At 40.4% G+C, this 16,215-nt stretch overlaps 2 protein-coding genes across 4 annotated transcripts; both read right to left on the bottom strand.

The window, feature by feature from the left end:
• Positions 1–1,550: 1,550 nt before the first annotated feature.
• On the bottom strand, positions 1,551–9,090 carry LOC146508471 (gamma-enolase-like). 3 transcript variants are annotated; one of them, XM_085176501.1, is made up of 13 exons: positions 8,201–9,090; positions 7,568–7,653; positions 7,308–7,403; positions 7,113–7,171; positions 5,636–5,705; positions 5,380–5,513; positions 5,065–5,287; positions 4,793–4,990; positions 4,182–4,258; positions 3,694–3,818; positions 3,499–3,607; positions 2,312–2,370; positions 1,551–2,147 (listed from the first exon to the last, which is right to left on the bottom strand). In XM_085176501.1, exons 2-13 carry the CDS (start codon positions 7,650–7,652, stop codon positions 2,078–2,080), a joined length of 1,305 nt encoding a protein of 434 aa, XP_085032627.1. In that variant the 5' UTR covers position 7,653; positions 8,201–9,090; the 3' UTR covers positions 1,551–2,077. The 3 variants fall into 3 exon arrangements, with proteins under 3 accessions (XP_085032627.1, XP_085032628.1, XP_085032629.1); XM_085176502.1 differs by lacking the exon at positions 8,201–9,090 and adding an exon at positions 8,001–8,180; XM_085176503.1 differs by lacking the exon at positions 8,201–9,090 and adding an exon at positions 8,005–8,180.
• A 123-nt stretch (positions 9,091–9,213) lies between these two features.
• On the bottom strand, positions 9,214–16,117 carry mlf2 (myeloid leukemia factor 2). The gene is made up of 9 exons (XM_085176506.1): positions 15,788–16,117; positions 13,587–13,601; positions 13,386–13,497; positions 13,243–13,278; positions 11,808–11,861; positions 11,566–11,694; positions 11,164–11,323; positions 10,754–10,969; positions 9,214–9,684 (listed from the first exon to the last, which is right to left on the bottom strand). The coding sequence occupies exons 1-8, from the start codon at positions 15,829–15,831 to the stop codon at positions 10,758–10,760; spliced, it is 762 nt and encodes a 253-aa protein (XP_085032632.1). The 5' UTR covers positions 15,832–16,117; the 3' UTR covers positions 9,214–9,684; positions 10,754–10,757.
• Between the last annotated feature and the right edge of the window lie 98 nt (positions 16,118–16,215).

Below are 16,215 nucleotides of genomic sequence, written 5' to 3'. Positions count from 1 at the left end.
CCAGATTCCACACACTTCATTATTAACCTCATTTATTTCAATTTATTTTTATTTTATTGGGTTTATTTCTTTTGAGTATGCTTAAAAGAAAAGAAAAAGAGCTTATTGAGATTGTTCCTTCATATGTCATTGAGAAATATATTAATTCTACTGTATTAAAGTGTTAAGCTGGTACATCTAATGTATATCTTAGGGTATTACGGGCCCGTGTGTTGGAGGGGTTGTTTAGTTTTCCTATTACGATGTTTTTTTCTATGTGGTCTGCACATTTATTATACCTTTATCAAAAGATTGGTATATTAATCGACTACTTTACATAATTTACACATTTATTAGCCCACGCTTCAACTGTCTCCATTCCTACATCCACTTTACACTAATCTATCCACTATATCTATAGCTGTCTTTGCTTTGTGTGTACCGCCTCTTCTCCTAATATAAACTTCTTTGTATTAGATTATATAAATTCATCACCTTCTGTGATACTTGCTGCAATAACATTGTTTAAAACAGTTTCTAAAGACAATTTTTTATGCAGTATAAAAGATTAATAATATTAAAATGAAAAAAAGCTGCTGCACTGCTGCCTGTGGATGTAACATTTGAGCCACTTTTCCCTCGGCAACAGGTCTTTTTTAATATTCCCAATAATACCTGTGCTTTTCCTGTAGTATCAAAATTATCTGCTATGACACAGACTGTTGACGACAACACAGCAGGTGTTTGCCTCTGACAGCTGGTTATATTTAACGATGCGATTCTAATGAATTTCTGTGCACCACAGAAGTCTGTTTAAGTCGCAATGTGTAAAGAAGTCAAGACAGCTACAACATTTTTTGTTGTTGTGCATGAACTGTGAAACCAAACTGTCAAGCTGGAGAGACTCTTTGACCCAAACACACACAGATTAAATTAAAGTAGTTAAAGTTGCTTTAACTTAAAAGACAAACGCTGTGCAATGACGGCAGGATAGAGCATGAAAAAAGAGACTAACAAGATAAGTCTTAAAACACACAGGGTCACTAAAAGGAAACATTACAGCAACGATGACCTGACAAAGGCACAGGGCTTTTCTCATTACTACTTTGTGCCTCCTTGTCTTCTGTGTCCTCCTGACTGTGACCCAGAAATCCATTCCCAAATTGCATCTATAGGACAGAGGAGGCAGCAGGAGGAGCTAAAATCGAGGATGCACAGGTGTTTCCCTGCAAAAGTGTTTTTACCTGCATGAAAGAGGCACGGAACAGGCTTGAAATATTCAAACCATTATAGGAAGTCTTTAAGTATGAACAACTCCTTCTTCTTATCCAGAAGTTGTTTCAGTCACAAAGACCACAAAACAAACAAACAAACCCCTATAGAAAAAATACATTTGTGCTAAAAGATTCCCTTATTTCACCACAGGTTTGAAATTATAATCATAAACCCTGTAAGATAATATTTCAGAGCTACATGGGTTTCTAGTTTTGCTCCATAACCGATTTATTTACCTCTCAAATTATGAAAAGAAGCACAGTGAGGCTTCTCTTCAAAACAAACACACCCAGATCTTTGGTTAGAGTTAACATATATCCATCTCTTTATTAAGCTTCACTTTGAACAGACAAAGTAGCAGACACAACTTTGCAGCAAGCTGTTAAACAGGAGGAGGAGGAAGAGGAGGAAACAACAGGGCACAAAAAAGATCAAAACACTTCTGCAGCAAGTGAAAAGGAGAGAGTCAGGGGGCTCAGGAAAGTGAGAGAAACTAACAAGCCCGTGAAGGGGAGTGTGACTCAGTAGTTCAGTAGATTTTTTTTTCCTCCACCAGGCTTTGTTAGGATTTGTGGAGGCTGGCTGTAGGCAATCATCTCTATCACTTACTGAAGTGTTAGATCGATATATTGTAGCTATAATGTGAAAACTAATTTGTTTTGATGCTTTTAAGTTCATCTTTGCGTGTTTAGTGCTTTGCTGATACACGTAAACCTCTCACCACATAGAACTAATCAGGGAAATATGACACTATTCATATGTATGCGTGGGGTTTTTTTGTTCTCTCTCATTTTGTCTGCTAAGAACACCGGCACCCCACTCCCTAAATGGCGCTGGGGTTGCGGAAGTTGTGTCCAGCAAAGCGAGCCTGATCGCCCAGCTCTTCCTCAATCCTGAGAGGAAGAGGAGGCGAAATGCAAAGCAGGAAGGTGAATAGATAGAACAGATAAAAGAATGAAGACAAGAGGAGAAATATCAAAATAGTGCAAGCGCTATACAGGAATCTATTTGCATACCATGTACATACATTTATGCAGTGTAAGCTACAGATACCCACCTCATGAGCTGATTGTATTTGGCCAGGCGTTCAGATCGACAGGGAGCTCCAGTTTTGATCTGAATGAAGAAAAAAAAACAATAACAGCTACAGATGTGGCTGAACTTTTACCATTAATTCAACAAATCTCCACATGTCTGATCGCCTGTCGACGTTTATCTGATCTCTTCCTACTTGGGAGGTGGACTGCTGGAGTCTCCAGTAAGTGCAGTGCTGAGGATAAAGTTGTTTCGATCTGCAGTCCTCACAATTTGATTATTACTTGTTTTCAGCTTTAGACTGCCTGCATATGAAGCATTTAGGGAACAACGTAACCGGGTTACACTCCCCTCGAGCAGGTTCTGCACATTTAGTACTAATACTCTGTACCGAGGCAATAACTAACTGGCATTTTGATATTTAATACATATATTATTCTGTGTATAATGTTACATATTCTGACTACTATTCTTAAAATTATATTTTTAGACAAAAGTGTTGAGAAAAACAAGCTGCAAATTATTAGTATTATGAAGATCTTATGACCAAATGTTTTGTATGTTTCTCTCCTAAAGTTTGCGTTTCGTCCCGTCTCTGCTCTCTTCTTTTCCCTCTCACACCCAACTGGGAATGGTGGTTGGCTGCCTCTACCCTGAGCCTGGTTCTGCCAGGGAGTTCTTTCTTCCCACTGTTGCCAAGTGAGCTGGCTGACTGTTAAGGTTTCTTTCTAACAATTTAGGGTCTTTACCTTCCAATATAAAGCACCTTGAACTAAACTGAATTGATTGTATTGATATTTCACTGTTGTTATCAATGCACTGATTAGTTAACTTATTAATTTCAGGACTTCAGTTGTTTTTAGAAGTACAGTAAAAAGTTAATGAATATTGAGCTGCTTCATTTCCACATCTGTTTATTACCTCATGCTCTTATTTGCACTGCTTTATAATGTATAATACATATTATTATACATAATTACAATAATCATACATAATTTCCTTAGGGATTAATAAAGTATGCTGATTCTGATTATTGCTGCTTTGTATGGTCCCAAAGTGTGATGCTGCACTGTTATGTTGCTGTTATGTTGCTGTTGTGTTGCTTATGCACCGGGACCCAAGGAAAACTTAGAGCATGAAACATGTGATCAGTAATAAGCAGTTAAGCTAGCAGAGGGATATGAGCTGTCAGACTGTTGCATGTGTTACCTGTCCAGTGCAGAGACCAACCACCAGGTCAGCTATAAAAGTGTCCTCTGTCTCTCCTGAGCGGTGGCTCACCATCACGCCCCAGCCGTTCTCCTGTGCCAGCTTGCACCTGGAAAACCAGAGGGGAAATTAGTATAACTGCAATCCGTGTGTGTGCCCACAGTTTTTGGCTTGAAACACATAAAGTCAACTCACGCTTTGATGGCCTCTGTAACAGACCCAATTTGGTTGACTTTGAGGAGCAGACAGTTGCAGGCTTTTTCCTCCACAGCTCGTTGTATTCTTCGTGGGTTGGTGACTGTCAGATCATCTCCAACAACCTGCACAACGAGTGAAGTGAAGGGCACTGGGATTAGTATCACGTGTACTTATTCAGGGGGCATTAACCTTTGTTGTATCCCTAAGTGTGTAAATGAAGTTCTGGTCCACATAGAACAAATAAGACAGCAGTATTGGAGGGGAGAGGAGGGGTACGTGCTTTAATGTGTATGGATATTGATAGAAACTTGCTTTTTACGGCTTGGCTCATTCTGCTAAATAAAAACAGGATGACTTTACTTCTGCACCATTAATTTTGACTGTTCTTTGTTTAATGGAAGGAGGAGGAATACGAGATTACCTGTTGAAGAAGAGCTGCGCTGATCTACTTCCAAATAATAATGGCATAATTTGTAATATCTTACCTGGATACCCACTGAGGCTGTGAACTGAGACCAAGCGGGCCAGTCATCCTGATCAAAAGGATCTTCAATAGACACCACTAGAGGGAAGGACACATGGGTAAGATCATTTTCCTCCATGACTCAAATATTACAACACTGTAGGAGAAACACAAGGCTAGCTGAAATCACTAGTAGCTGTTCTAATGCCTTTAGATCTACTGATATTAATTACAGATGCAAACATGCACACAGCCCACAAATAGTATGCACACCATTTACAGGGTAAAGACCCACATCAGAGCAGTACCCCGCTTGCCAAATTTGCAATGTAGCACATAATTAAATCTTCCTTAACAACTTCATGTGTCGGGAGGCGAGACCAGGCTCTTTCTGCCTCCCCTTTTCTCTTTTTCTTTGACTATTTCTTTCTAAAATGTGACAAAAGAAATATGGTGGGAGGAAAAAAACATGGAGTCGACTGCGATAGCCCTGATGCTTTGATTCAAGCTGACTAAGGCTTAAAGAAATCAATAACACCCCCCCCCCCCTTTTTTCTTTTTTTTTTAATGACTAAGAGGTGCCCACATTGTGCTCTCTGGAGAACATGTGTACTCACACACCACATTACACACCTGGGTAGTTATTAATGAACCCCTGGTAGATGGCAGCCAGCTCATCAGCGGTGATGTTGCGGGCAGCATTTGGTGGAGACTTAAAGTCCAGGTCATATTTGCCCTCGCTGAAGAACTCTGAAGCAGCAACATCCATCCCTATCACCACCTTATCTGTGAAGCCCGCCTTCTCTATGGCTGTCTTTATCAGCTCCAGAGCTGACAGGAAGAAACAGGAGCGATATGTTAGATTAGGCTGAAGGAAATTGTTTTCAGGTGGTCGCCGTGCTTACCTTCACTGTTCTCTTGTATGTTAGGGGCAAACCCTCCTTCATCACCCACATTTGTAGCATCCTGACCATATTTCTCCTTTATGACACTTCTCAGTGTCTGGTAGAGCTCCGCCCCCACACGCAGAGCATCACGGAAAGACTCAGCACCCACTGGAAGAACCATGAATTCCTGCATGGCCAGCCTGTTCCCAGCGTGAGAGCCTCCATTGATCACATTAAAAGCCTAAAAGAATTTCGGAAGGATTTGTTTTTTTATAGTTGGTCATTTATGTTTGGAGAAAATGTTTTGTTTTTTTTACCAACTATAAAACTCACAGGAACAGGGAGGACCAGCTCTCTGTTTCCTGCCAGGTCAGCAATGTGACGGTACAGGGGGACACCTTTCTCTGCTGCGCCAGCTTTGCATATGGCCAGCGATACTCCCAGAATAGAGTTGGCACCAAACTTAGCTGGAGGCGAAATAGAGGCAGTCACAAACATAACGCACACATGCAGTCGGTACTCACTGGTGCGGAAACATGTCAGTACACATATATACCATCACCCCACACGAGATGTGAGCGAGGCTTACATTTGTTGTCAGTGCCGTCCATTTCAATCATCACATTGTCCAGCTTCTCCTGCTCCAGCACACTGATTCCCTGGAAGAAAAACACAATATTCCTCATACAGTAAACAGATTTTTTCATTTCAGTCCCGCTCGGCTGCTCATCAGGTTCTGCAGCATAAACTCAATATTTTTTTGTTTATCCCATCACTTTGCTGGATGAATCCCCATCATTTACTATCTTAATAGAGCATTTTGCTCTCACAATACAGGCTTACTTGTGGTTCCTCCAGATTTAAAGGGAGGCAGTGCTTCAGCTATTGCGCCCATCTCTCCAGGTTTGGGTTCAAGCTCTCCCTTTTTTTGATACATCTTATAGCTAGTGTTGGATTAGATGACCCTGAGGTATCCCTTAGTTCAGGGGTGGCTAACTCTAGGCCTCGAGAGCCGGTGTCCTGCAGGTTTTAGATGTGTCCTTGATCCATCACAGCTGATTTAAATGGCTAAATTATCTCCTCAACATTTCTTGAAGTTTCTCCAGAGGCCTAGTAATGAACTAATCATTTGAATCAGGTTTGTTGATCCAGGGTGATATCTAAAACCTGCAGGACACCGGCTCTCGAAGCCTGGAGTTGGCCACCCCCTGCCTTAGTTACACTGATGTAGCCTTAAGCTGATGCACTGATCACTTCCTCTCTTCCTATGCATTTTTATGTCACTATTGCACTGCATTAACTGTGTATCTTCTCCCTTTGTTTTTGCCCATTGTTTCTCTTTACCCTCAGCCTAACTGGCTGCAACAGATGGCTGCCCCTCCCTGAGCCAAATGCTGCTGAAGATTTCTTCTGAGCAAAACGAAATGCTAAATCTGCAGTTCCGTGTATGGCGACTTGGGGTTCTGTCCAACAGTGACTCACATGTTTAAAGTCAAAACCTTAGCCTGGTAAATAACATATTTACACGGGACTGTAGTCTCTATGGCTAATTAACATTACAGGAGTGTGGACACTCTGACCTGCATATATTCCAACACAACGAGCTGGAGCCAGTTGTTGTTTGCTAGGCCTCAAGCAGTAAACTCCACTTAATGAACAGGACCTCTGCCTTTTGGCACCAACAGTACTAATAATATAACATGCAATGAAGCATGGCCCATCCAAAAGGATGAGTAAACCTCTCGTATTTTAAGCAGTATGTCACTTAGCACTGATTAGCAGGTGTGCCTGTATAACAAAAACAAAACAAATACAGCTAGGCTTCATGATGTGGAGCCAATCTAGAAATCAATGTCATGCTGGCTTCACCCATCTTCTATATACAGTCTATGGAGTCTTCTTCTCCCACACTGTTTGGTGATAGAGGCGCATGTGATGTTTTTGGTTCTCTCTGTAATACTATAACATTTCACTTACAACAGAAAGCACCTTGGAGTTACTGTTGGTTGTGAACTCGTGCTATGTACAGTAAACAAAACTGAACTGAGCCAAAGTGAAGTACTCACAGACTGGATGAGGGTGGGTCCAAGGGTGTCATTAATGTGAGCAACAGCCTTTGTCACACCTTTAGTGCAAAACATGTGGAGCCAGTTAGTCCCCATTTTGTTACAATAAGGAAAAGAACCATCATGCAAAATCAGATACAGGCAGAAAAACAAGAGCGCTTAGTGCAGGGGAGACATCTTTGTAAGTGTTCACACCTTTGCCCTTGTAGCGAGTCTTGTCGCCATCTCGGAGCTCCAGAGCCTCGTAGATGCCTGTGGAGGCACCACTGGGAACAGCAGCCCTGAAAAGACCTGGAATCGAAGCATATGATTGGTGGGTGGATAGAGGAGGCAGACGTAATGGGGTGAAAGGTTGAGGGAGAGGAAAGAGGATGGAGAAGGATGTAGTTAACCTTAATGAAATAATCTAAACATTAATTTGAGACATTACACAAGAGATTTTATTTTTTCTAAACCTTTGTCTGTATGCAGATCTACTTCCACAGTGGGGTTTCCCCTGGAGTCCAAGATCTCCCTGGCAACAATATTCACTATAGACATCCTGTTAAAAAAAAATAAAAACAAGGGAACATTGGCCTCATTTCAAATGCAGATTTCATCCAGTGCTCATACACTCAGTCAATGTTATTTTAATTAGAGAAGGAAACACATGAGCAAGCAAAGCTGCGCGTGAAGATGAAGCTCCGTATGAAAATAGCCTGTGAAATACCAAAAGCACTCATATGAAAAACAAGGACTTCACACTCTCTTCCTCTTTTCCACTTGAACACACACTGTGATGATAGTGACGCAGCCTTGAGGATGGAAAGCTGTGGAAAAAGAAGCTCTCAAGGAAGATGCTCACACTCACACAGAGAAAAACATGAATCAGAAACCAGTGGTGCGCACCTACTTAAAAATCTGTCAACCTGTTCCAGACCACAAACCAGCTCAATTTCTCGCCTGTTTCAGTCAGTGACAGAGAGCACGGACCAACTGAGAGATGAGACGCAAAAGACAGCGCAGGTAGCGACGAGGAGATGGGGGAGGGGAGCGGGATGAGAGGGATGGAGGGACTGAAGAAACAGATCAATCTTTTTAAACGTTACCTGCAGCTTGTTTGAAGCCTGGTGGAGAAAGTGAGCGAATGTGGGCGAATGAGGAGCAATAGCGGGAAGGGGAGGTGGGAGGAGAAGGGGTGAAAACGTATGACACACGGGGGGGAGGGTGAGCATGTGAGTCATTGGAAGATGCAGAGGAGGGGAGGGAACAAAGCAAGGACAGAGGAAAAAGAGATAGGAAGGAGGAATTGAGTAGAAGAGCTGGAGCAATGTGAATTTGTGTATTAATAGGGGTGCAGGAAACAATGTAACCATCTGAGCATTTAACATACACCGCTACTTTACACCCACGCAGTCCTGTCATACGTGCTGCGTACACATCTGCTCACTGCTGATAACTACAGAGGCATTCGTGACATGAAAATATTGTCCCAGCAAACTGATACATGAAACGTTCATTTGCGCTTCCTGTCAGGTCCAAGCAGCGCTGCGATACAGCTGAAGTAAGTGCATGTGGATGACAGGCAGGAGACGTGACAACAAAGCAACCACAAGGAGGATGCATCTTAGCAAAGACAGCAGAAAATAAGGCGCCTTGTCGGGGAACGTTAGAGATCTAATGATAGGGATTAAAGGAAACAAGAAGACAGGTAGACGGGAGCAGCCGCTGCCGGAGGGAGGATGTGCATTTAAAAATAGTCTTAGATGTAATTAAAGATACAGCCAGCACAAGCAAAATGCAGACGGGAAGCTATGGGGCGTTTGGAGAAAAGGAAAGTTTTTCATTGGCTGCCCCGCTTGAACGTGCCATCTGGACATCACATGACCTGCAGACACGGTGGCACAGGGAAGATGAAGAGGGCGCACACCTATGAATGCGTGCATGCATGTGTATGTAGACTTGCATTGACACAAATGAACACGTTATTTAGCTGTCAATACATTTTATGAATAAGCAAGGGTTTAAAAAACAAAAGGAAAAATACAGAATTGGAAAACTCTTTAAACAATACTCCATAATTTAAGACATGCAACCCCAAAACATCAAAACAGAGGCACACTTTGCAATTATCTAACAATGTTTAATGAACTTTTTATTTATTACATTAATTAGTTATCAGTATACAATTCAATTCACCGACACACGAGTGTCTTCACAAACATAAAATGGATTGTACAGCAGATGTACTGTATACTGTAGCACTTTAGTGCAGTGGGCAAAGACACATGTCAAGTTTAGAGAATGAGTGTTTATATATATTTATACATTAAGTGAGTGTAGTTATACCCATGTTTACACAGGGGCGTTTGTAAGTGTGTCTGTGTGTGTAAGAGTAAAGAATTTAAACTCTAACCATTGTGTGTGTGTGTGTGTGTGTGTGTGTGTGTGTGTATAATATGTTGTTCATGTAAAGACAGTCCAGTCATATCAAACATTTATGGCGGGCATCAACTTCCCGTCCTCATCGTGGTTCACAGCATCGGGGAAATCCTCAACTCCTTCAATCTGGTCGCATTGTTATACGGAACACCTGGAGGGACAAACACACAATGCCAAAAAAGTGCATTAGATAAACTAAACTGAGTGACTGGTAGCTATATTGTGGGCCATAGATCACTGAGGTGTGATCTATGGCCCACAACTACTAATAGGCTTGCTCACACCTTTGCACAGCACTGAGACCCCAACACAGTGCTGGGATTTTGTGGCTGCTGTGCATTAGCCTAAAGGACTTAAGATTCCTAGAAGAAAATGATCAGGCTACGGTGGCGGTGCAAACAGTAAACAGAGAAGAAAACAACCTTTTTTTAAAATTATTTTTTAACGGTAAGAAGGTTTATTTGGGTATTGCTGAAATTAAGTCGATGAAATTATGAGACATGATCAGATAGATTGAACAGGCCATGTGCTGTTATAAGGTTTCAGAAGCTCTTCTATATACACAGGAGCCTGGCCATATAAGGTTTTATATGTTATAATTAATATTTCAAAATTAACTTCACTGGAAGCCAGTGAGGCCCGCCGCTCTCTGCGATGCGGCATATGGTCGCCTGCTCATCCCAGTGAGCTAAACTGGTGCCCCTGCCATTTTAATGATATATTAATACAGAAGCTCCGAGATTCAAAGGTTATACAGAGGGAGACTTTCTGGAAAAATAAAAAAAGACTTTGGAAAAAAACTTCTCACTTCTTCACTTCCTATACTAAGAGTAATGTGGAGGTTTTGTCCGAGTAATGGCACCTATTGTTCAGGAGGATACTGCAGCAGGTACTCATGTGTGAAGAGCAGTCTCAGAAAAGTGTTAAAACAAGGGCAGTAAACCATTCTGTAGAACTATGTAGGGAAAACAGCTGGCATTGTTTAATCTCCTAGCATTCGAGGTACAAATGAACAAAAGCAAATCAAAAAGCAGTGACAACTTTTAGCATTTATAATTTCTTACTGTGCAAACCAATATACTGCGAAAAAGTATTTATAAGAGTAAAATATGGCCATTTAACTTTATGTCTGATAACACACGTTCAGAAATTAATAAGCTCACAACATATTACAACAATTATAATAATAGTGGCACAATGATCTCTGACATCTCTCTTACCTTCTCACCAGTCGTAACGTGGGCGGGTGTGGGGCTGACGGTGTCTGGGGGACTCATGCCGATGACCTGGTGGGGACGTTGAACTGGGAGGAGCAGTAAGAGCGAGCTGCTGGCCGCCTCCTCGCCGATCGCGGCCGTAGTCCAACCCACGAGCATTCGGGGGAGCGTATCTTCCTGCTTCTCTTCTCCACTCCTCGTCAAATGCTGGAGCCTCACCTAGCAGGAACAAACACCGGGTTAAGAGCCAAAAAGAAAAAAAAAAAAAGAAATCACACGTGTGTGAAGCGAGACCATCAAAGTCACAATTCCTCATTCATCTCCTTTGCCCCTTTTTTAAATTCAATTCCAATTAGCTTGAATAGTAGGTGAAGCCTGAGCTAAGATTAGTGTTGTAATCAGGGTCGACTCACTCTCATCCAGGTTAATGTAGTCTTGCCGTTCTTCACAGTCTCCAGTGCGGCGATTTCGTGAACGCGCCATTATGTGTGCACGGTCTCCAATGTGGTGGCCAATGGAAAGACCCTCCAGGCCGCTCTCGCTGTCCCTCACCGACTGCCGCGTCTCACGGATCTGGGGGAAAAAAAACAAACAAATCAAAAAATACCTCAGATTAGAAAATCAGGCAGGAAGGAATGAACTTAAGTTCATCTCTGATATTTATACTGTACATAATCTATTTACAGTCACTACACTTACTGATGTTAATGAGGCCAGCAGACTAATTAGGCCCAGCCACTGAGCAGGTCTACTTAGGTCTACTACTCTGACTACAACTTCGTATATATATTTGAACTAATATGAGTTATTCCTACCCCCCCTGGGCCTGTCCTTGTTTCACTGGTCTGCTGATAAACTTTAGGAGCCCCTGGGTCTGTTGACGAATATGAGATCACTGTTGAGGAGGAAAACGTCTGACAGTTTGGTGAACCAGACATTCTGTCCTGGAAGAAGAAAAATAATGGAAAGTAAATAGAAATGATGGAGAACTAGTGAGACACACATTTCATTTACGACAGTAATTCCTTTGTTTATTTGGAAAGAAAAAACAACTCACCACGTTTCCCATCATTTCTCCCATCATGCCAAACATATCCATGAACCCTCCACCCTGCAAGCAATAAGAGGATCTTTACATTTCTCATTTGAGTAATCCCCAACCACAGGCAGAAAAGCAGCATACATTGTGTGTTTAGTGCACAGTTGTCAATAACCACTTTTCCAGTGCAGGAGCTTGTGGCAGCCATGAGGTGCTGCACAGCGCCATAAACAGCCCTTTCAGCCTCTCTGTTTTTCTCTGTGGTCTAGAACCCTTTGACAATATAACAACAGTGGACACTGTTGCGTCCACCAATACTGGAGAATTTCACAGTGTTGATAGCTACTCTTCTTCCTGTTTCTGACTGGTAGACGGTTGTTTTGTTTTCAAGATTAACCAATTAACTAGGCCACTCAGATATCTAACCTAGAGTATGCACTTCTATCCTAAAAACAGACTGAAAGATGTTCTATGACGGCAGTTCCCGTTGTTGGAAAACACCCAAAAGTGTTACGTTTTGTAGGAGAAAACATTCTTTGAGCAATCTCCTTAAATTTTTTAACCCTTTATTTAATCCAGGATTGTAGATGCTGAAAAACATCCCAGATGACATCAGGGAGGAGATGAAATACACCCTGCACAGGCCAAACAAAGATAAACAAATAACTGCAAACTCAACACAGAAAGATACCAGCAGGATTAAACTTGGTGACTTATTTCTGTATGGCAGCAGCGATAACCGCTGAACCACCATAATCATAAAATCCATATAATAAATGACAAAACTTATTTTATTATTTTAAATCAGCAGTCATTATTTTAAGATTTAAGATTCGTTTAAGGTAATAACAGATCTGGGTAATGTGCATTTATTTATTTTGTTGCATTTTTATTCAGATTTACTTTTTTACTTTTCTATATTTAACCGAGCTCCTACCTTGCATATTTTTTTACTTTATTTAGAGATTTTGCTTTGCCATATTGTAATGAGCTGGTTTCACACTGACACTCTGTAAAAAGTCAGAAAAAGCAAGTTCAGACACAGCAGGAGATGACTTGCGGTGTGTTCTCTCTAGAGAGAACATACTTGGCGAAGGAGCTGCCTGATGAGAGGGTACAGGAAGCAGGACACTCGATGCCAACTCATTAGCTATTATTAACTATTATTACTGCTGCTATTTTTTCTTATCCGAGCAAATCAATAAACTTAAACTTTGCACCACCTACGTTGTGAAATACCTTGAAATGTTCAGGGCTACAGAGTTTTGGGGATGTAAACCTCAATCTATTAAGAAGTCTAATATAATTACACTGGAGCCTATCAATCATCAGTCAGAATATCATCATGAGGCTGGTGACAGAATTAAGACTTCTGTAATTCCTTTAATGAAAATTAAGTCACCATGCACCGTGTCTGCAGTTGTTAAAAGAGGTCATAGAAGGTGTTACTAACCATTCCCATCATGCCAAAAGGAGCCAGAGGGCCAGCCTAAAAGACAAATATACACATTAAAATTTAAAAAAAGGCAGTAAACAAAAAGCTAATCTGGACATACAAAACTCATACAAAGTATCTATCAGCACAGAGTCTGTTACCTGTCTGCGTGATGCACGGTGTGGCTGCATCTGAGGAGCAAGAGGGAAAGGCTCCATCCCAAATGGTCCAAACAGACTCCTCATCTGCTGCCTGTGAGCTGCAAACGGATCCCTGGAAGAAATCAAAAGCATTTATTAGACTTTTGTGTTCGATTTCGCATGTATGAATCAATTGAGTGTAGCTGTGTGAACTGTACTCACATAGGTGAAGGTAAACTGAAAACAACACAAGGAGGAAAACTGTAAACTTTCAAGTACAAGGCAAATACTCCAGCAAAGTGTTTCAAGTTCCACTGGGTTTGTGAGCCCAGTTAGCCATCCATTATTTTGCTTTATTATTTTTTTCAGTATGGGGGTTTAATACAAGAAAAGCCAGTAATGTAAGAAAATTATAGTGTATTTTGTATACATATAAAAAAATTAACAAATTCACACAGCACCCTGCTTTATTAACCAGGCTATCAGCCACCTTTGTTTTCATTATTTTCATAATCTGAATATTGTTTCAACAAGCAAGTCAATCAACTGACACATCGTTTTGTAGCTAAAGTGATTTTCCAACCAGGGACCAGTGAATGTCAATGAAATTTTGCTACTGTTTTTTCTTTTTCTTTCATTTTTTTTTTTTTTTTTAAAATTAAACTTTTTTCTTCGAGCAACAACGTAAAGTGGGAAGACACAAACTTTTCTCAACTTTCAGGTGAACGATTTGAGAAACTTCCAATGAGAGCACAGGATATCAATGATTGATATTATCGCAGGTTACTAAATACTTTAGTGGGTTACCTCGACAACCAGAGCCTGGAATACCCACTAGCAACCAGCTTTAAAGTGAGGACAAAGTGGTTGTTAACGAATAGTTTTGACAAAAATTAGTCCCCACTTCATGTTGTCCGTTCTTGCTTTAAGCCCCTCAGTTTAGTTATTTTTCTATGACTCTGGCTGCATTGTTGCTGAAAATTGGTGTCTGTCTGGTTGCTCCTTTAAAGTGTGTTTGCCAACTTAAAATGTAATAGACAAAATGATTAAAAGAAGAAGAAGAAGAAGAAAGATATCAAAGGACAAAAACAACTGCCAATGAATTAGTTTAATAAACATCCAGTAAGCCTGGAGGCACACCAAACATTGACTTGTATAATATCAAGACCCAAATCCAGTACTGAAATTTGTATTTTGTGCATCTGTGTTGGTAGATTGTGCAGTGGTTTTAACAGAAAGCTGATGTTTATCTGTTAAATGGAAAATAAGTGTGATGAAGAGCTGAGATGCAATCATTGCATCTTTATTAATAAAAGGCCTATTGGAGATGAGTCAACACAGAAAGTTTATTACCACCTACAAAGGTGTTTTTGTTTTTTGTTTTTAATTTCCATTATAAAAATGCTTTTACACTGCATTTATAAAAGAGCAAAGTATTATGCATTTTCCATTTCCATCCATTTGCCTGACGGAAAAATGCACTAATGTAAAAAAAATGAAAGACTGGCACGACAGTAGGTCTTGAGAATGATATGAATGCAAAAAGAATATGCATACATATTTATTCAAAAATGATTTCTCAGCTATAATTAGAGTACCATCTGGAAAATCTAGAATTATGTACTATTTGGGTTAGACTATACTGATACTTTTGTTTTTGTGGTACACCTTCATTTTTGATAAAACCTGTATGAAAAGTTAGATGAAAAAAATAGCTATTTTTCATTTGCAAATAATATTTAGATTTATTTTGCATTATTGTAAAGTACAAATATATGCCATTCAGAAATTGTCACTACTAGTCTTTTGCAATGTGATGTTTTTTTTAAGTTTATTTATGTGTGTTTAAATATCAGAATAAAATCCCGGTTATATTCCATAATTGATTAAGCAGTGCGCCTTTTCTAAAAATAAAAAGTCGTTTGTTTGTGAGAGATGAGCCGAAATAGAAGATTTACTTGCACCTGTTATTTCGATTTTTTTGTCTGAAATAAAAGACAAAAAAATGCATATATGCTGTATTTACTGAGGGCTGCGAGATTACGGATTTTTTTCATCCATTTGCCAGCGGGAAATGCGCTAATGTAAACCTGCCAGACTACAAAAGTGAGCACTTTTAAACCTAAAAAACAAGAGATTTCTAAAGAAACAGTGGAAATCCAATGAGAGCAATTGACTGCTAAATGTAGTGACCGGCTGGTTATAACTAAATACTGTTGAACGCTAACACCTTTTTGTTATTGTCTATCCAATATGGTGGACCAGTGTAGGCCCCCACAGCTGGCAGGAGTAACGGAGGGTACCTGCTACAAGGGACAGTGGAAATTTTTTAAACTTAGCAATCGACAATATAGCTACCAATCACTTATAGAACACAAAGACACAAGTGTCAAAAGAAAAAAGTGTGAAATGTCAGTACTTACATCATATAGGGATCTTCATCAACGTCACTCAAGAACCGAAACATGCTAGGTGATTTCTCAGCTGGCTGATTCGAGCCAGCTAGCAAGGTAAACAGTTTTTAAAGGCTGATAGAAAATGAACTCAAACTCGATTTAAGCTGAAGTGGGGGATCTTTTACCAGCTACTTCTCGAAAACCACGCACAATTACTACTGCTTAACAAGGAGGCAGAAATCGTAGCGTCTCAATAAGCAGCGATTTCCAGAAACCTGGAGAAAACACAAAAACGGAAGTCAGTCCTCTGACAAAGGGAAGCAACGCTGCTATCAAGGTAGCATCAAAGCTAACAAAGCTAACTTCCGGTTAGCATATTTTCACAATAACACGTTTCCGGAGAGGCTTCTAGGGCAATTTTCGGCACTTTTTCTGCAGATTAGGGGTGTTTACAG

Source organism: Neolamprologus multifasciatus, chromosome 11 (genome assembly GCF_963576455.1).
Source record: "Neolamprologus multifasciatus chromosome 11, fNeoMul1.2, whole genome shotgun sequence".
Classification (NCBI taxonomy): domain Eukaryota; kingdom Metazoa; phylum Chordata; class Actinopteri; order Cichliformes; family Cichlidae; genus Neolamprologus; species Neolamprologus multifasciatus.
The sequence above is the reverse complement of the archived record's forward strand: the minus strand, read 5'-3'. Positions and strand labels throughout refer to the sequence as shown.

Excerpts from the sequence above, each read along its gene's own strand:
- mlf2 (XM_085176506.1), bottom strand. The coding sequence starts at position 15,831 with ATGTTTCGGTTCTTGAGTGACGTTGATGAAGATCCCTATATGAT. Across the intron at positions 13,279-13,385 it reads ACCGTGCATCACGCAGACAG|GCTGGCCCTCTGGCTCCTTT; the intron begins GTAACAGACTCT and ends TTTGTCTTTTAG. Across the intron at positions 10,970-11,163 it reads CTACATTAACCTGGATGAGA|GTGAGGCTCCAGCATTTGAC; the intron begins GTGAGTCGACCC and ends TGTTCCTGCTAG.
- LOC146508471 (XM_085176501.1), bottom strand. The coding sequence starts at position 7,652 with ATGTCTATAGTGAATATTGTTGCCAGGGAGATCTTGGACTCCAGGGGA. Across the intron at positions 7,404-7,567 it reads AGATCTGCATACAGACAAAG|GTCTTTTCAGGGCTGCTGTT; the intron begins GTTTAGAAAAAA and ends CTTCGATTCCAG. Across the intron at positions 7,172-7,307 it reads GACTCGCTACAAGGGCAAAG|GTGTGACAAAGGCTGTTGCT; the intron begins GTGTGAACACTT and ends TTTGCACTAAAG.